The 21,065-nt window shown below is 36.4% G+C and overlaps 1 protein-coding gene across 10 annotated transcripts in view; it reads left to right on the forward strand.

The window, feature by feature from the left end:
• Positions 1-21,065, forward strand: part of DIAPH2 (diaphanous related formin 2) — a 1,008,307-nt gene that overhangs the window by 442,674 nt on the left and 544,568 nt on the right. For all 10 annotated transcript variants that reach the window (XR_009184437.2, XM_004477009.4, XM_004477011.4 and 7 more), the window contains 2 exons: positions 17,232-17,333; positions 19,533-19,627. Coding sequence is in view for 9 of the 10 variants with exons in the window: in XM_004477009.4 (XP_004477066.1) it covers positions 17,232-17,333; positions 19,533-19,627 (197 nt within the window). In the remaining variant the exon portion in view is untranslated. The remainder of the gene's footprint in view (positions 1-17,231; positions 17,334-19,532; positions 19,628-21,065) is intronic.

The raw sequence follows: 21,065 nt of genomic DNA on the forward strand, positions 1-21,065 counted from the left end.
TCATTTCCTTTTAAAGATTTATTTATTTATTTCTCTCCCTTTCCATCCCCCCCCACACCCCACCCTGGTTGTCTGTTCTCTGTGTCTATGTGCTGCGTCTTCTTTGTCTGCTTCTGTTGTTGTCAGCAACATGGGAAAATGTGTTTTCTTTTTGTTGCATCATCATGTTGTGTCAGTTCTCCGTGTGTGCAGCGCCATTCCTAGGCAGGCTGCACTTTCTTTCGCGCTGGGCAGCTCTCCTTATGGAGCGCACTCCTTGTGCATGGGGCTCCCCTACCCCGCAGGGGACACCCCTACATGGCAGGGCACTCCTTGGGCGCATCAGCACTGCGCATGGGCCAGCTCCATAGGGTCAAGGAGGCCCGGGGTTTGAACCATGGACCTCCCATGTGGTAGACAGACGCCCTAACCACTGGGCCAACTCCACTGCCCTTCATTTCTTATTAGCCAGTTTGAAGCCCTTAATTTTGTTTGTATTTCTTTGTGGCACCTCTGCTCAAGTTTTACCTATTGAGTTCCTGCTCCCTCTTTGTATTGACAGCTAGTGCTTAAGTTCAGATTCAAAGCATTCTAAGCTAAAAGCAGAGACAAACTTTTGGTTGCAGCCTTAAGGGAAGCAAAGAGGAACCCCCACAGGGATGGGACTGAAGTGGCTGGGGTGAAGTAAAGACCAGCCTGCTGGTGAGCACAGCAGGTTTGAAAAAGTTTGCTAGCAAAAAGAGTCAGCAGGTTGCTGTCCTTATCCAGTCAAATTTATTTGCTTCTGTAACTATTAGCAGCTGCTTCTTAGCTGGGATTCTGCTGTCTCATTTTTCTTTAGAAATTTCATTTAAAACCTCCAATTAGAGATGTCTCTGATTTTTATTAAAACAATGCAGGTTTCATTCTAATCTTTATAAGATGTGTTTTACTTTATATGGTAATAGTTCTATCTGCATTCTACAGATTTCAGAAAGCTAGTAAGAATTTGTGGGGCAATATATGGCAGATGCAGAGTTGTTTGGAGTTTTCCTTTTCCCTGAGATTTAGTGTTTAAGCTTAAAATTATTCTCATCTTACATATGCTTTTATAAACAATACATGGGCCCTGTATTGTCTAAGTCTTGGCTTCAAAAATGAATAAAAGGTACACAGTAAACAATTATTCATTATTCTGCAACAAATGATTAAACTTAAGTTCTTATTCTATATTACATCTTTTTCTAGTTAAATTAAAAATGCTCTACACAATGGAATACTGAATATAGTACTATAAAAATGTAGGTCTCCTAGGAGTCTCAATTCCTTATACTTGGGCCTTCATTCAACAACTTTTTTTTTCCTTCTTAACCATTAGCAATCAAAACTGTATTTACTAGAATTAAGTACATCACAGATGCTCATCGCTAATCTGAAACCACAAAACCATAATACATTTAATGAAGCATACACTGATACCCACACCCAAACACATACCTCACTGGAGTATAGCTTTTGAATAGATCTTACTGAAGGTAACTCCGTTTACTTTGATAACTACCTTGCATGCTGAAATCAGTCTATCATTATTTCCATAGTTTACAGGTGGTATCAATCTGCTACTAATTGGGAATATAACTGGAAGTGATCTTAGAGAAAATAAAGTATTTTATTTAGGAATATATATTTTCACTAGAACTTAGAGATTGAGAACTATCAGTCTAAGGCACATATGCTTGAAAATGGCTACATGATATAAAAAGGCAATGGAACCAACCTACGGTGTGCTTGCTTGGCAATTTATAGAGCTCAATTCTGGGTTTTAATTAAGCTGAATTTTCCTTTTTCTGAAGACACCAGTTTTTTATGGAATACAAAATTTTGTTTCTTCCCATTTTGCATATTCTAAGTCCTTACCTCCCTGATTGTTTATTAGTGACTTGGTAGAATAGCAGCATGCTTATATCAAACAAGTGTAAATCCATTCTTCAACTACCTTTCTCTTTCTTTTTCAATGACAAATAATTACTTTTTCTTTCTCTTCTCTTTTAGCCTTGTGATACTCTACCTATAAAGGGGGAGACAATGGTATCTACTATTCCTTTTAGCATTTATTGTGTGCACACATAGTTTAATTAATGTATGTAAAATATTCTTTTTACTTTAAAAACTTCTATATGTCTAATAGAGTGATAGATTATAGGAATATATGACAAGAGATCTTAACCCTTAAGGATATGTCTAGTTGATAATTGATTTAAAAATAAATAGAGTATGTCTTGACGATTCTTTGCTTTCTCTTAAAATCTCAGTACTGGGAGCAAATGTGGTTCAGGCAATTGGGTGCCTGTCTCCCACATGGGAGGTTCCTGGTTCAGTTCCTGGGTGCCTCCTAAAGAAGACAAACAAACAACGAGCAGACATTGAGCAGAACAAAACAAAACAAAACAAAACAACACCCCTCCCCCCCCCCAAAAAAAAAACGAGCAGACAGTGAGCAAAACCAGCAAGTTGGCAGTGAGAAAAAACAAGCAAGGAGTGGATGTGGCTCAAGCAGTTGGGTGCCCACCTCCCACGTGGGAGGTCCCAGGTTCTGTTTCTCAAAGAAACAAGCAGACGATGAGCAAAAGCAATGAGCAAACAGATGAGGGAGCTCTCTTGGGGTATGGCGATCTCACTGCTTGCCACTACTATGAGCCAGTTGTTGACCAAGTATTGCCTTCAGCATTGGCTTCTGAGATTTCTAAGAAATCACAAACAGGACTTCCACCAGTTATTGTTCATGGTATTTGAGCTTTCTAATTTTGGGAGTAGTTACTGAAGTATCACAGAATGTTGTATTGTGTGCTATAGAACTGTTATTCCAAACCTTGCTAATATCTGTAATTACTTGGGGAGCTTTTAAGGGATACAGATTCCCTCAACTTACCTATAAAAATCCTAACATTCTGACTCAGTAGGTATGGTGTGTTAGGATCCAGATTTTAAGTAGATGACAATCGGAGGGATAGACAGGGAGTTGATATCAAACATTCTTTCAAGAAGCTTAGTAATATAACAGAGAGAATGGTAAATTAAGAAGGAAGAGGTTCATGAGTCTCTTTGTCTCATGAACAGGAGAATGTTGAACATTTTTTAATTCTATTCTTATCTTGTCTTTTTGGATTTCCAAAATAGCCTCAGATATTGGTTTTCTGCTTTCAAATAGAAAGTCATCAAGAAACAAAACTTTACTGAAATAAAATGAAAAGGAAATGAAAAATACAGGTATTCCCTCTCCTACCCTTCTCAAAATTTTTCTAATGCTTCACTTACCTTCGACAGGATACACTGCAGTGGTTTCTGAGCTAAAGGAAATGAGTGCTGAAAAATAAAATTGAAACCAGTTGGAATCTGAATGGGAAAAACAGAGAAAATGTCACTCAGGTTATTTCCTATGGAGCTTAGCCAGCAACAAACCAAATTGAGATACTCAGTAATATTTTTATGTGCATAAAATATGAAAACTGTATTATATGAAATTCAAAGGTCTGATTTATGTGTTTTTTTATGGAACTAGTTATTCATTTTATCATAAACTACCATACCACAAGTGAAACATTTCTAAACACGTAGCTCCTTATCAGCTTTCATTCTTAGAGACCTAATTTTATAATTTCATTAAGACTGTTTTGCTTCTACAGTCACTTATGATAAAATCATATGAGAATATATGGGAAATAAAATAAGGGACAGTTTTAGTTTAGGATCAAATAGATGGTCCCTTTAGGACTGACACCTTATCTAATTTTTAAAAAAGCATATGTGATATAAATGTGTTTTATTATGTGAACACTAATTAAAAAACAAAATTGTCAATCAATAATTATAACAAGGCATTCCTAGATGCTCTTTTGCAAGGGAAATTTTAATCACATTTTCAAAAGTTGAAGCAAGAATAAATTGAGTTCAGCTGCAAAGGGGAGTGGATAAGAGACTAGACTCTTATTGAGTACTTATTATATCAGTGATTGGCAAAGTTCGATCTATAGGACAAATCTGACCAGTCACTTTTTTTAAAAAAATAAAGTGCTATTGGTTACAGCATGTTCATTCATTTACTTATTGTGTATGGCTGCTGACATGCTATAGTGGCAGAGTTGAATATTCACAATAAAGGCTATATTGCTCACAAAGCCTAAAATATTTACTATCTGGCCTTTTATAGAAAAAAAAAATCAACCTCTGTATTATATTACTGAAACTTTTACATGTGTGATTCATTTATTTCTCATAACAACCCTGTGAAGCAGATGTCATTACTCTCGTGGTGCAAGGAATTTACATTTCCTATACCTCACAGTTTATAAATGCTGTCCCATTAATACCCACATATTCATAGTTCTGAACTCCTACTTACACAATTCCTAGGATGTTCTTCAACTGCTTTTCAGAGTTTCTCCTGGTTCATTCCAGAATCTGTTGAGGTGGAGGTGATGAGAAACTAGTCAGCTAATGTTCTTTGGCTTGCGCTTCCTCATCAATCCTGTGCTTTCTATGAGCATATTGCCTCACTCTGTACAACCATATCATCTGGTGACTTCTCTGAGCCCTTGGCTTCTCTAAAGCCTCTCACTCCGCTCTTCATTTATAGGATAGACAAAAATCAGTTTGCCACACTGAATTAGATAAGGAAGGAATATAGACCCCCAGTCATTGAAACATCTATCTTCCTCTTCATCAGCTTCTCCCATCAACCATTATAAAATAAATCATACCTAGCAGTTTCTGCAGGAATCACTAACCATCAATCTCAGAATTACAGTTTAGGCAAGCAAGGATGCCCAGCCATGAACTGAAAAAGAAACCATGGCTTTGATTTAGTCTTCTACTCAGGAAGGCTCAACAAAATATATTTTGGTTAGGCCACAAGGAAGAATGTTATAAGGGGTATTAAAGCATGAGATATTTTTTAGTATCTCCACTGAACCTTCTCACCTTGAATTATGTAGAAATAAATATGTGGGAGGCAAACTGGAGTCTCCTTGTGACTTATGGAGAATGGTGGAGCATAGGTTCAAGAGTATGCATTTTGGGGTTCAGATAGCCAGGTATTGAATCCCAACTCTGCCATTTAACTTTTCTGTGGAGTCTTTGGCAAGTCTCTGCGGACCTCATTTTCATATTAGGATTTGCACCAGTCTGAGATGAGTCACATTAAACTAGAAAAGTCTTGGTGTGATGAATTTCCAAACTAGATTCTCAACAAGAAATGTCCTATTTGCTTAGTTGTCCTGGTTTTCAGCATCATATCCTCACTGCTATGCTTTTTTTAGTACTCGTCTTTGCTTGGCCCTCTCAACTCTTTGGGGTTTATTGCTAGTCTCGTTGTTATGAATTATGAAATTTAATATAATGTGCAGTTCTCTGAGTGTCTGGGATTGGCTTGGAAAACATCAGTTCCATACATCCAAAGTCTCAGGCAACCTGTTAGTAAAGGGGATAACTATAATTTGAATATGGTGCTTCATGTAGGCTAAAGATTAACAAGAGTAACTTCAACAACTTCATTTGTGAAATGCTAGGTTGAGGTAAGAACTATCCTTTGGGTTCAGTGTTTAAATTGTCACTTCTAATGAGGGAGATACTTTCCTATAACCTTTAAGACAATTTTGTCTTTCCTGTAATATACATTACCTGTGGAGTTATTGAGGCCAGTTTGAAAATATACAACATTAACTATTCATGTTGTTCAACATAGTGTTCTGGTAACATTTAGCAGTATTCAGCAATTGACTTAATGAACAGGTATACAAGTATATTAGTTATGCAGATGTTAATTTGGAATAATATGTGCTTCCTGATTTTGTGGGGAGTGGGTTCTTGAATAAACTATAACCAGTAAGATTTGTTCTTTAATTAGGAAATCATTAAAAAGTATTTGTGTGTAATTCCTACCATTAGAACCATTAATCTTACTGATATGCTTTAAATTTCCGGAACACTCTTGGTAATGCCATTCCTATCACTTTAGGTACTATGCAGGTATTAGAATGAAATCTACCTTTCTGTGGGATTCCTTACTTAGTGTGCAGCTGTAGGCAATATGGAAAAGGTAATATGGCCTGTGCATATATTGGCCTGTGAATGTATTCAAATTTATCTAATGCTGTATCCAAGTTTGCCTAGTTTCTGGAAACCTCTCTTTGCAAGAGCTCTGAGGGAGCGGCTAAGTGTAACTGATAAAAACTCTTTTAAGCAGAAGGAATTAAGAATCAGGTTGTATTAAAAAGGGGTTTAGCCCCCTGTAAAGAAATTTTAAAAAATTCTATAAACTATAACAGTTTGAATTTATTAAGCTTGGGTGTTATCTCTTTGGTTTATAAAATACCAAGTTAATAAATTAACAATATATGTGTTAAATCATTAAAATGATAAAAATTCTAAGTTCATATCTAATGAAATTAAATTAAAGAAATGTAGATCTGCCCTCTTTTAAATGCATAAAATAAAATGCTTCTGTTGCTATTTGTAATCTAATGTAAATTAAACAGTCCATGTGGTTGTGGTTAATTACAAAGAGTTTGTAAAAGCATCTCCTAAACTGAAGCATTTAAATGGCTAGTTCTAAGAAGCCATTATTAAATAAAATCCTAAATTGATGTTAACGACACAAAGTAACTTCATAGCAATAATACAGTCTGGAAGTCACCTCAATGTACATATTCAAGTGGTGGTAATGAAAAGTTACCTTGATTCCATTAGGAATTCAGTTTTCATTTTAAAAACGGAAAAAACTATTTTTCCTCTACTGCTAAGGTAAAATACCTGTGCAATTGATGTCTTCATGGTAAAAGTGTAGAAGTAAAATGCAAAGTACTAAAAAGTTCATTTGATATGTAGCACATTGCATTGAAAATGTTTAAAAGGTGTATAAAAATCAAGAGATAGACTTCAGCTTTGTCAAACTCTCTTGTACATTCAAACCAGGCCTTCAATACACTGCAGATTGCCTCTCCATATGAGTTATTGGCTAGGTTGGTCACTGAACCCTAAAACAATAAAGGTATCTGTTGCATCTCTGGTTGTGCTCCTTAAGTCAATGGAAACTATGTTGCAGTTTCAAACTCCTGCAGCAGCCAACAATGGCTCGGTATAGCCAAATGTACAATGGATATCACCTCCAGACTAGCACTTTTTCATAGTGCCAAAGATCATTATGCACCAGGCCAGTGGAATACTGGAAACTACTTTTCTAGCTTCTCTCTAGGGTCAATGGTGCTATAGCTTCTGTGAAGAACATACCAAGTAGAGCAATGACTACCAGAGTACTATGAGTAGAACTTAAACACAATAGGCACTATAGCTTGCTCCCATGGAGAGATAACATGTATGGTATTGCAAACCTGAAACTTGAAGCTATTAATTGCAGCTCAAAGAGAAACTTATGCATTGAGTAGGACATTAATTAGCATTAATTACTGTGCATATATTCTATTCTAGATATATGTCTGATGACTGTAGTAATATTTTTATTAAATCATATGCAAAAGGACATGTTAAAAGTATTGGCAAACTTCAATTTCTGAGTATTAATGAACATGTCTATAAGATAAAGAAATGGCCACTTTGCCTGAAAATGGTGGGGCCAACAGCCCTTTTAATTTGAAAAGCCACCAAACTAACTTGGGGGCAACCTCTCACAGTCTTCACCTCACACTAGGTAAAAGACTAGGTGAAGCCAGGGTCCACCAGTGGCTTACAGGTAGCCAGTTAATTAAATACCAGGCTCAATTGCTGGAGACCCCTGAAGTACAGATAAGGGTATGTCAGCCTCTCAACCCAGCTACCCTACTACCGGTAGTGGGCCCAAAGTCAGATCATGAGGGGTACCTTTTCCACTCCTGCCTTAAAACTTTTAACGAGGTTAGCCAAGTGGGTTTTCAAAAACAAAGTCTAGTAAAAACAGTCAAAAAAATTAACAGGAATTACTCAATTAAAGCCAAAAATATAAAAAAACTTTACTCTTTAGCTCTGATCTCTCCCACAGCTATTAAAGTTAAAAGAACATCCAGCTTGGTACACTAATCCTGAGTGAAACCTTCAGCTGCCCCCAAAAATGCCAGTTCACTAGAAGCACCTGACGAGATGTATGAATGCCAGTCACTGGATGGCCTGAAATATCTCTTCAAAAAAAAAAAAAGGCTGAGTAAAGTCTATGTCAAAGTCAGTTGTTCCCTCTAGCTCTACCCCAGATGCCTATTGCTAAAGGGAAAACAAACAAAATGTCCCTTTAAAAAAACCTTGTCTGTTTTCATCTGTAGCTTAACTGAAAAGAGAAGTGCTTGGCAAATTATACCTAACTCCATTGTCAATTACAATTTCTAGAGTTAACCAACAGCATAAAATAATGTAAGGAAAAGTAATGTTTCCCATCAAATTTGAAAACTTTTAGCCTTTGCAAGCACCTAACATTTTCTACTTCTGTAATCCATTGTCCTTTTAATGAACCCACATATTCTCAAAATTCTAATTAAGTTTTATAGAATCAACATCTTATTAGCCATATAAAAACTGCATCCAGCTTCGCCCAGGATGCCAAATCCATCTTCCTCCAACTGAAATAGCAAGAGCAGTTTTACATTTTGTCAGGTAGAGTCTACTGCCCCTAACCAGCAGGAAGTAGCTACAGAAGAGAAAAATCATCTCCCTTTAACACCCCTTCAAAATTAAAGGTGTAAACTCTCTGAAAAAGGAAATAATGCAGGCTAGTAACATAGAAAATCGGTGGATGTATCTGAAACCTGGCAAGGAGTCCACGTGGACATCAATGGCCCTAAGGATGGCTGCTGATAGACCCTCCTCAACTTTCTGCCGCTTGGAAGGAGACTTCCTCCTGAGGCCAGGAGGGGCTGCAAATATTCCCCAAGAACTTTATCATTGAACACTCCTGAAAAATTGTGGGAAAAAAAAGTGGGAAGTCAAAGTAGTGAGTAGTTGTAACCCCTCCCATGCTCTTACCATACTTTCCTGCTTCCTCCCCTTAATAATAGCTAAGGTATGTGCTTTAATAAGTGATGTGGTAAAGACACAGCCACCTACATAATGACTCTGAAAATAGTGATGCCAAAGCTTAACAAACTTAATCATGCATCAAAGGGGAAAATAATATGGCCAGTGTGTATATTGGCCTGTGCGTGCATTCAAACTTATCTAATTCTGTATCCAAGGTTGCCTAGTTTTTGGAAAGCCAGTTAAGTGATACAGACTCTATAGGCTTTGTGTGTTCAGGAAGGATGTAGACTGAATATGTATTTGAGCTTACATCCAGATAGAGTATGGGCAGTATGTTAATTGAGGCTTACCTGGCATCCCAACAAACCCTAAGGAACTAACAAAGAAATTCCTTTTCACACCAGAAGTGCTGCTTGATCCCCCGATCCCAAATCCTCTGCATAAAATGGGCCTGGAAATTTTGCTCAGGGCTCGGTTTTTTTGGACAAAAGTTCGCCGGACCTAGCCAGTTGTAATAAATCTTCCTTCTCAGAGAATTCTCGCGTCCTGGCCTTCAATATTGTGATCACCAACTTCTCTCTTCTGCCACAACAAGGGTAAACTACATAGCTGTAGTGTACAGCATGTAAGAGAAGACAAATATACTCTCTTAATGCATATTGCATCAGTGTTCCCTCTCAAGGTTAGATAAACAAATGTGTTAGTCCTTACAAAATAGACTGGAAAAGCAATAGAAAACAAAATTGTGGATGCTTACCAAACTGACTAATCTATAGCTTTAAAAAAATTATTCTCTTTTACATTATTTCTGATTCCCATCTCTACTTTTTCCTTGGGATTTACCAGGCTAACAGTTTATAAGCTATAAAGGGGATGCATATATTTAAGTAATTTCGTCATATGATTTTTTAAAAGATTTATTTTCATTTATCCCCCCCCCCCGCCCCAGTTGTCTATTCTCTGTGTTCACTTGCTGTGTGTTCTTCTGTGTCTGCTTCTATTCTTGTCCATGACACAGGGAATCTGTGTCTCTTTCTGTTGCATCATCTTGCTGCATCAGCTTTCCTTGTGTGCGGCCACCACTCCTGGGCAGGCTGACCTTTCTTTCGCACTGGGAAGCTCTCCTTACGGGGCACACTCCTTGTGCATGGGGCTTTCCTACGCTGAGGACACCCCTTCATGACATGGCACTCCTTGTGTGCATCAGCATTGCACATGGGCCAGCTCCACACGGGTCAAGGAGGCCCTGGGTTTGAAATTTGGACCTCCCATGTGGTAAGTATAGATGCTCTATCCATTGAGCCAAGTCATGATTTTTATGCTTATGTCTAAAAAATGGAAAATTACCAAGGCTAATATAACATTTATGTACCAGCCCCCAAGAATGAATAAGTACTACCATTGAGTGATATTTGCTTCAGATCTTTACCTGTATAGAAATAAAACATTATAGGTAAAGTTGCCATTTTCAAGGTTCTGCATCTCCAGTATCATTTTCATTCCCCAAGGCAACCACTGTCATGAATTTCTTGACTGTCTTTTCTGTTTTTTATAATTTTGCTATATTTACACTCATCCATAAATAATGTTTTTTTGTTATGCTTTAGTCTTTTATTTGTTGCCCATATATAAATATCTTCTGTCATTTTTCATTTAGGGTTTGTATATTTCTAAAAATGCAATTCATTTTTTGATTAAAAATAAAGTGAAAATAACAAAAGAAAGATCACAGCAGATATCATACACTGAAATCATAGATTTTTCTGCCTGCTGTTGTCATACCTGTACTCATTTTAAAATTAGCAAATGCTGAATTGGAGGTACAGTAGTACCTTTTAAACTAAGACATGGAAAATCATTTCCATATATGTAGAATCCATTTAGGAATTGTATACATATCAATAAAATACATATTTATGTAGAGAGCCATCATAATTCTTATATCTGCATGAGTTGTTGAAAAGAACAATGGGCAGTTATTACATATAATATATATGCATAAAGTTACATGCATTTGCAGTTTTAAAAAACATTTTTATTGTAACATATATGCAACACAAAATTTCCTATTTTAATTACTTCCACATATGCAATTCAGTGATGCTAATTACATTTATAGTACTGTACTACTTTTGCCACCATCAATTACCAAAAAACTTTTCCTAACCCTAAAAGAAACTCTGTACCACTTAAGCAATAACTCTACTTTCTTACCCATTGTATCCAGCCCCTGGTAACCTGTACTTTATGTCTCTATGAATTTTCTTATTATAGGTATTCTATGTAAGTGAAATGATAAAATATTTGCCCTTTTGTGTCTGGTATATTTCACTCAACATGATGTCTTCAAGTTTCATCCATGTTGTAGAATGTATCAGAACTTCATTTCTTTTTATGGTTGGATAATATTCTATTTTGTATATCACCGTTTTTTATTCATCCATTGATGGTTACTTGGGTTGTTTCCACCTTTTGGCTATTGTGAATTATATTCCTATAAACATTGCTATACAAGTATTTCTTCAAGTCCCTGCTTTCATTTCTTTTGGGTATAGAGCAAGAAGTATAATTGCCAGATAATCTGGTAATTCTGTGTTCAAATTTCTGAGAAATAGTGGCTGTACCATCATGTTACAATTAAAAAAAATTTTTTTTTAAATTTATTTCTCTTCCTCCCCCCCCCCCCAGTTGTCTGCTCTCTGTGTCCATTCACTGCGTGTTCTTCTTTGACCACTTCTGTCCTTATCAGCGGCACTGGGAATCTGTGTTTCTTTTTGTTGCATCATCTTATGTCAGCTCTACGTGTGTGTGGCACCATTCTTGAGCAGGCTGCACTTTGTTTTGCACTGGGCAGATCTTCTTTCAGGGCGCACTCCTTGTGCATGGGGCTCCCCTACGCAGGGGACACCCCTGTGTGGCACGGCACACCTTGGGAGTGTCAGTGCTGCAGGGGACACCCCTGTGTGGCACGGCACACCTTGGGAGTGTCAGTGCTGTTCATGGGCCAGTTCTACCCAGGTCAAGGAGGCCCAGGGTTTGAACCTTGGACCTCCCATGTGGTAGGTGGATGCCCTATCCATTGGGCCAAGTCTGCTTCCCCCACCATGTTACAATGTTGCCAACAATATGAAAGTGTTTCCGTTTCTCTACATCTTTCCCAGTACTGGTTATTTATTTTTTAATAACCATCTTAGTGGATGCGAAGTGGTATCTTATTTTGATTTGCATTTCTCTGATGTCTAATGATGTTTATCATATTTTCATGTGCTTATTTGCCAATTGTTCATCTACTTTGAAGAACAATTGATGGACTTTTCTATTTTTTAGTTGGATTGTCTGTCTTTTTTGTTGAGTTGTTGGAGGTCTTTTTTGAATTTTTTTTGTCTTTATTTGATTTTTTAATATGATATTAAAAAAATATGAGGTCCCCATATACCACCCACCCCGCTCACCCCACTCCTCCCCCCATTACACCAACCTCCTCCATCATCATGAGACATTCATTGCATTTGGTGAATACATCTCTGAGCACCGCTGCACCTCATGGTCAATGGTCCATCTCCCACAGTCCACCCAGTGGGCCATGGGAGGACGTACAATGTCTGGTAACTGTCCCTGCACAACCACCCAGGACAACTCCAACCCCCAAAAGTGCCCCCACATCACATCTCTTCCTCCCACTCCCTACCCCCAGCAGCAACCATGGCCACTTTCTCCACATCAATGCCACATTTTCTTCAATTACTAATCACAATAGTTCATGAATAGAATATCAGTAAGTCCTCTCTAATCCATACTCTATTCCTCCATCCTGTGGACCCTGGAATGGTTGTGTCCACTCCACATCTATATCAAGAGGGGGCTTAGATTCTACATGGATGTGGATGCAATTCTCCTGCTTTCAGTTGCAGGCACTCTTGGCTCCCTGGTGTGGTGGTTGAACACCTTCTTCACCTCCATGTTAACTGAGTGGGGTGAGTCCCATAAACTAGAGTATAGGAATTGCAAGTCTGTTGAGGCTCAGGGCCTGGCTATCACATGGTCAGTCCAGAGATTCAGGTCCCCTGGGTATACATTAAAACCCAGCACCAACTACAGTTCCGGTAAAAGTAACTGGAGAGGCTTGTGGACAAAGATCACATCTGAGTCCAGCTCCATCACAAAGAAACACAAACTCTAAAGTAGGGCCAATTGACATGGCACTGAACTCCATGTGCCATGACCATAGAACCTGTGGATCTCTGTAGCCCTCAGAAGAACCAATACCTGAGGTTGTATCTACTTTATCTGTCTCTGGGACTCTGCTTAGGTGTGCATAAGGGCAACCCCTCTGATAACCTCCTGGCTCTTTTTGGAGACTCATAGCCATATAAACTCATTTGTCCTTTCCATTTCCCCCTTTTGTTCAGGTCAAAAAGCATTTTTAACTTCTGGTATTATATGTATACTGAGATATTCTGCTGGTCTGAGTTGATCTTTTTATTCAAGGTCATTTTCTAGTTACTTTATCAGGTGGTACTTGGTAGTAATCCCTCGGCACCAGGGAGGCTCATACCCGGGAGTCATGTCCCATGCTGGGGGAAGGGCAATACATTTATATGCTGAGTTTGCCTTCGAGACTGGCCACATTTGAGCAACATGGAGACTCTCAGGTGGTAACTCTTAGGCCCCCTGTAGCTCTACGCCTTGTTCTTATTTCAGGTGCACAGGCTTACAAGCATAGTCATAAGTATCAAGGATGCATTGTTGGACCTTCCTTCTTTTTTGGTCTTTGTTGTTGCACTTGTGGGATTGTTGCTGTTCCTTTAGGGATTGTGATAGTGCTCTGCTGGCTAGGAACTCCGCACTCCCTCAGTTGTTGTTTTTAATTGTAACCACTATGAAAATATCCAAAAATTTCTATGTATCCTGGATATATGCCCTGGAGAATTCCCTGCCAACCATGTGTCCCCTGTCAATAACATCCCACACCAGTATTCCTCCCCTGCCATTGTTGAACCTTTGTGTGATCCAAAACTTCTTCATATATTCTGGATATTAAACTCTTATCAAATACATAATTGAAAACTATTTTGTCACATTCTGTACATTGGCTTTTCACAGCACTGTATTTTTTTTAATACTACCATTATTAGCTTCATTTTTACCTGGTATTCTATATACTGTACTTAGTGGAATTGTCTTTTCCTTTTCTACATGTTCTTTATAATATGATATACAGCATTACTTGCATCAGATTCAAAAATACAGTATCCTCTGTACTATAGTGTTATAACAGAAAAAATTTGCTGAGTGATGTACATGTCTTCCTCCAAACTATATTATTATGGATAAGACAATTTTAAAACTCTATCTTCTTTTAGAGATACTTCTGTAATTACTAATTTGCTTATAGCCTCTTATTTAATAGATATATGTAGACATTTAAGTTTTGTATACATAGGTTTGCAATAGGCTGATGCAGAAGGTTTCAACAAATATTTGCTGGAAGAATGAATGAATGAATGAACCTATAGACGAACAGCATTGATACTGATTTTAGGAATCAATCTTTCTCACTAAAACTTTGAGATAAAGTAGTTATACATATTTTATTATGATTTATGGTTAAATATCACTATGTAAATCACTCAGTTACCCAGTTAAATTCGCTACAAATTATATACATCTCATCACATGTTCTGGTTATCCACTTGGATAACAGAAAATAATAGCGGATTCATGAACATTGCCTAAATTAGATTGGGGAAAGAACATAACCATGTTTATTTTATTTATGCTGCCAAATATCCCTCAGTTGCAAAGGAATAAGTTTGTAGTTCAATTTCATGTAAAAATGTATGTATTAAGGGAAATATAAGAATAATCAGTGGCCATTTTAACTTAGATAATGATTATCTTCATGTTAACATATCTTTCATAGTAATGCAAATGTCTTTAATACTAGCATCGTTATCTTCCTACAGAAAGTATTTCATAATGTTTCATTCTGTCATCTTAAGTACTCAAATTAATGGAGCCCACTGAATTCAAATCCAGTCACCATATGGTTTTTCATTTGTATAGGGAGTGATTATATTTGATTGGTCGCCTCATTAGGAACCTGATGACTAAATTAATTCTTGAAGTTTTTGTATTGAAACTATTAAAATAAAATAAAAAACTCTTCAGTCCCACTCAAGTAATTGCAAATAATTATAGAATTGCTATAGTTTATTTAAGTTTTATAAGTATTAGAAATATATATGGAACAAAAGCTTCCTAAGACAAGTGACATATTGTAATAATTGTCAAAGCAGGCAATTTTTCTGCTTATGAAGACTTCGATATTATAAGGATGAATTTGATTTCTCATTACTACTCTTTAATTCTGTGTTTATGTAAGCCTCAGGCTGTGATCTCTACGGAATGCTTTTAAAAACAAGCAGGCCTGAGTCAATACTAGCCACTGGTCAATATCTACTGATCATGGCAAAAGTTTGATGGTTTTTGAAAGGCTGTCTAGTTAACGGGCTAGTTTAAACTTGCTTTACTCTAGTTATTCTTAGAATAGCAGTGGCCATTCATGGAATTCTTATCTTCATTTCTTGATCCCAGGATTTAAGTCACAATTCATAATGCAGGTATGTATGCCTGGGCCAGGCAAAAGCCTGTCAGTTTGAAGAATAATCTTAATATATCCTCCAAGCGATAATATTTTCAACCTGTAAATATTCATGGGTAACAATTGGTCATAGTGGAGTTTAAAGCCTACCCAGACAATCATAGCATCTGGGAAATGTTTTTCTAGACTTGTTACAGAATGCATCAAAACAGTGCAAGTTCATTGAGACCACCTTTTTATTGGTGCAAATATACGAAAATTTAATGAGCATACTGTACAAATAACAGATGAAATCCATGGCCTAAATCAAGTCCTTAACATTAGTTGTAAGCATCAATTGTGCTGTAAGCACATAGCCTTTAAAAAAATGCACTTTTAGTTGTGTGTAGCTTTTCCTCAAGAAAAGAACATCAGTAACTCAGGTATGATCTCTTAGTAAATATTGGATAAACGATAATAAAAATAATTATTATCTCAAAATAAAGTTATAATTTTAGCAGTATTAAGGAAGCAGCATGATTATGGCCTTATGATTCAGTGATGAAGTTTAGTTACATGAGTTTGGGGACAGGAGCATATCACTCTAATTGATTGAAAAAATATTAGTAGTAATATTTTGACTATGCTCTTTCATCATTAGTTAAAAATGTTTAACAACAATGCATGGTATTGAATAGTCCTGAATGATGTTATATATGTTTGTTTTATAAGTTCACAACTATTATTATACACTTATTGTTTATGTATTTTTATGTATGAGTGATATACGTCAATAATTTATTTAATTAAAAATATATATTGTCTTTACTTTTCTCATACTTTGATGGTCCCTTTGCCTGCAAACCTGTTTTTATCTTAGAAGAGGTAAACCATCAATAAGAGTATAATGGTAGCTGTAGAGAGGACTTTAGATATTTGACTTGAAGCTTCCTTTTCACAATAGATAGCTACATTGTTGTTACTTTGGTTTTTGGATGGCTTATCTGGGGGAGGGATGAAGGAGGCTGGGAGAATAGGTGGCTAAAGCCACTTCTTGGTGCTGCAGGTTGTCATATTTTTCGTCATTTTAACTCTTTTGAACTTGATTGTTAATTTATGAATAAAGCAAAAGTAAACCTTTTGTTCTATTCTTTAGATATGAATGTGTATTCAAATGGTGCTACTATTGGGCAACTTGCAAATGTTTAATACATATTCTTCTAAGCATCTTTGTAGGTATTTTTATATGGCAGCATGTTTTCAGTTAAAGTGAACTTATGTTCTTTAAAGCAACCTCATTGAATTTAAGAATTGTCTGAATTTTAGCATATTTTAGGAGAAATGCTTATCTGCTTTTTTCCTCAATTAGTGCAAATTAGTGAGGTTTTACTCTATATTTAATTCCGGTGCTGCTGTAGGTCCATGGCAAAGGAGTAATTAATGTTGCACATTAAGTAAGAAGTAGCAATTGATTTTTGGTTCTATTTGCCTTATCTGTTCTGCTTAAATACTGATACCTAATTTGTAGGTAAACCTCTGAACAAGTCTATACTTTTATATATATCCTCTTCCTCCAGTTAATGAAATAAACACATTTTTTTATTTTACAATGAGCTTCATTAATGTAGTTAAAATGTCTTACTAATGGTATCCTGTGTACCCGGATTATTGTTTATGAATCAACATTTTCTTTCAGTTCAAAGGAATCCGGATGCTTTAGAAGAAAAGAAGACCATACCTGCAAAGAAAAAAGTGAAAGAATTGAGAGTTTTCGATCCCAAAACAGCCCAGAATCTGTGTATGTAATGTATTTATATAGGGGTTAGTAGTAGTGAAGGGCATATTTATCATCTGCTAGAAACAAGATTCTTTGTCAACATGATCTGGCTTGCCTGTTTAGCGTTTAGCCAGTGTGGGGCAAATAAAAATTAAGACTTGGTCTGGCCAGATGAAGTTTCAGAAAAATTAAGCTTTGGAAAGTACTGCTAAGAAAGCATTATTAGAGAACAAAATGCCATATAAGGCAGACTTGGAAGAAGAGTGTATGTGTGTGTGTGTTTTCCTTCTGCCTAAGGCATGGGATTGATATTAGTAGAGCATTGTCCAGTCTTATTGGGCAAATCCTTTTACTGCCATTCCTGTATACTTGAAGTAATTTTGATGTGAGCTAGTTCAATTGTTAACCACTACACTTTAATACCACGTAGTGATCCTTGCAGTTTTTAACAAACCAGTTAGTCATTAAGTATGCTTTTTCTAATGGAACAGTGGGGCAGTTAAACCCATCTTCATTTAAGCAGGCCTTCAATTTTACTTTGACATACTCTCCCCTATGTGTTGAATTTAGAAATTTCTCTTTGGTCACCACACTAGACTGTGTTTAGATTTTGAGGCTACAAAGACACTATCTATGAGAAATTTCAATATACCAAGCATTTCTTTTTTTTTTTTTAGATTTATTTTTTTTATTTATTTCCCTTCCCTTCCCCCCCCCCCCCCGCCCCGCCCCAGTTGTCTGCTCTCTGTGTCCATTCGCTGTGTGTTCTTCTGTGACCGCTTCTATCCTTATCAGCGGCCCCGGGAATCTGTGTTTCTTTTTGTTGCATCATCTTGTTTTGTCAGCTCTGTGTGTGTGTGGCGCCATTCTTGGGCAGGCTGCACTTTATTTCGCGTTGGGCGGTTCTCCTTATGGGGTGCACTCCTTGTGTGTGGGGGTCCCCTACGCAGGGGACACCCCTACGTGGATGTCTCCCCTTGCACATATCAGCACTGTGCATGGGCCAGTTCCACACAAGTCAAGGAGGCCCGGGGTTTGAACTGCGGACCTCCCATGTGGTTGGCAAATGCCCTATCCATTGGGCCAAGATCGCTTCCCTATACCAAGCATTTCTAATTGCACAAATAAATATTGTTGTTAAGGAATGTGCTTTAGGCAATGAGATTAAAATAAGCAACTCATCATTTTTTGTGTCAGTAGAAATGTCATAAAAGCAGTCTACAAATTGCTTTTGTGAATGTGTATATTGTTTAACTGATGGTACATTTTGTTTATAAAGGTGATGTTCAGTCTTTTAAAAAAAAAAACAACAAAACACAGTTTCATCTTATTTGCTATTTGAAATCTACCAACATTTTTTATTTAGATTATTTTGATCTCATTTGGTTTTTAATTTTAGGCAATCATTTGCCTAGATGATATGGATTTTTTCTCCATTAGGTATCAGTGAAGTTTATGTAGACCTTTTCATGGGAGTTAAAGAAAAGTTCTTAGAAATATATTAATGTTCTTTTAATAAGAACATTGGTATGTTATTTAAAAAGTGTGTTTAATGGAATTTGAAGTTAAATATGTTGAAAGATAGCTTTCTGAGTATTCATGAGCTTCTTTGGATTTAATTTTTTAATTATTCCAATATAATGGAATATATATTCAAATAAGAAAACTTTCACTGGAGAAATCATGCCTCAACACACAAAGCAACTAATAGTATGCTACCTGAATGTCAACAGGGATGCAGACACTTTAAGTTTTTCTTACTTGGAAGAATTGCAATGTAGATTGAAATGAGTTTTTTATTTGATTACTTTATTTCCATTCCTGTGAAATATTATGTTGGATGAATTTAACAATCTCCACACTAAATTCTACACTGATACTGAATTAAAAGACTTAATAGAAGTAAGATCTCTGAATTTTCATGGATCATTTTGTGTCATATCAGTAAATATGCATAAGCATATTGTCAGGAATGCTATTAGAAGTTGTTTTATTTTGTATATGAATACACATGAGCTATAAACTTTAGAGCCTGAGCTGATAGACCATTTTTCCTAGATGGATAGAATTGTTCATCAAATAGACTATTGGCCATAACTCTAAATTAGTAAGAGTGACAGAAATTTCACATTATGAGTCTATGAAATTGGAACAGGCATTTATTAGGAATTTCAAATTTTGTTTCTTTTCTATTTATAATAAAATCTTTGTTTTTTAAAGCTATCTTCCTGGGATCATATCGCATGCCATATGAAGATATAAAAAACATAATTCTGGAGGTTAATGAAGGCATGTTGAATGACGCCTTAATTCAGGTAACTTGGATGTTTTCCTTTTTCAACTCACTTTAACACAGGTATTTCTAGATTGCTAGCTTGTCAGTGGAGTTGTTAGAAAATACTCTTCTATATTTAGATAATAAAATCAGGAATATTTAGGTGTGTTGAGTGGTAGCAAATGGATTCAACATAGAAGATCTAATTCCAGTTCTGCCTGCCATTTATTAGATATATATCATTTTAAATTTAAGCATGTACCTATGAAGATATAGCATTCTTTTTCATTCATTGTGCACAAAAGTGCATGCATTTCATTAACACAATGGCTCCATTAAGTAGATGTTTTCATCATTTTATGGATGGAAAAGCTGAGAGGTCAAGAGGTTAAATAGCTTTCTTAAGGTAAATGGTAAGAGGTAGAGTTGTCCTTTGTTAGACTCTTACTGTGTTCTATGGATTGTGCCAAGCACTTTAAGAAATTTATCACATTTAATCCTACAAAAATTCTATGAGATAAGTATTTTCATTCTTATTTTACAGATTAGTAAATTTAGGCTTAGAGATTTCCCAATGTCACAAATTAGGAAGTAGCAGATTAGCAGTGCTGGCATTCCCAACAAGGTCTATCTTGATTCTAAAGCCCTGGCTCTTTCTCCCATGAAAAAACTATTTAAGCTTTCGAAGCCTCTGTCATTGTGAAGATTAAACAAAATAAAATGCTTTGTAGAATAAAGCACTATACAGATCTAACATATTAGGATTTGCAGTATGTCTGATTTAATTTATTAATGGAAAAACTGAAAAGATTTTTCATGAAAGAGCATATTCATTATAGTTTTGTTTTTGTTTTGGGGGGCTTGTTGGGATTTGGAGGTTGTTTTTGATCCATGTAATTTGCTTTAATTTTGAGAATACATTGAGGACAACTCCAAGTCCTGAAAATGCCCCCATATCACACCCTTTCTTCCCTCTCCCTGCCCTGAGCAATTCCTGTGGCCACTGTCTCCACATCAGTGAAACAATTTCTTTCATTGTTTGAGTCCCAATAATTCTATAGCATAATATTTGGAGTTGTCCTGAATGATATTGCAGGGACAGGTGCAGGACATTTTATACCCTGCCATAACTCACTGAATGGGCTGGGGGAGAGTGTAAAGTACAATGTAAACTATAATCCATGTGGTGTAGCAGTGCTCTAAAATGCATTCACCAAATGCCTTGTATGTGCCACAGTGATGAAAGAGGTTGTTGGTATGGAAAGATTGGGGGTGGTGGGAGTGGGGTATATGGGAACCTCTTATATTTTTAAATGTAACATTTTCTGTGATCTATGTATCTTTAAAAAAACAGTAAAATTTTGCTGGAAAGAAAAGAATACATTGAATGGTTTATGGTATCACTTTCATAATTTTGCCATATTCCCCTCAGGCTCTCTCTAAATCTCAAAGAATATATGTTTACAATGTAAGCAGGT

This window comes from Dasypus novemcinctus, chromosome X (genome assembly GCF_030445035.2).
Source record: "Dasypus novemcinctus isolate mDasNov1 chromosome X, mDasNov1.1.hap2, whole genome shotgun sequence".
Taxonomy (NCBI): domain Eukaryota; kingdom Metazoa; phylum Chordata; class Mammalia; order Cingulata; family Dasypodidae; genus Dasypus; species Dasypus novemcinctus.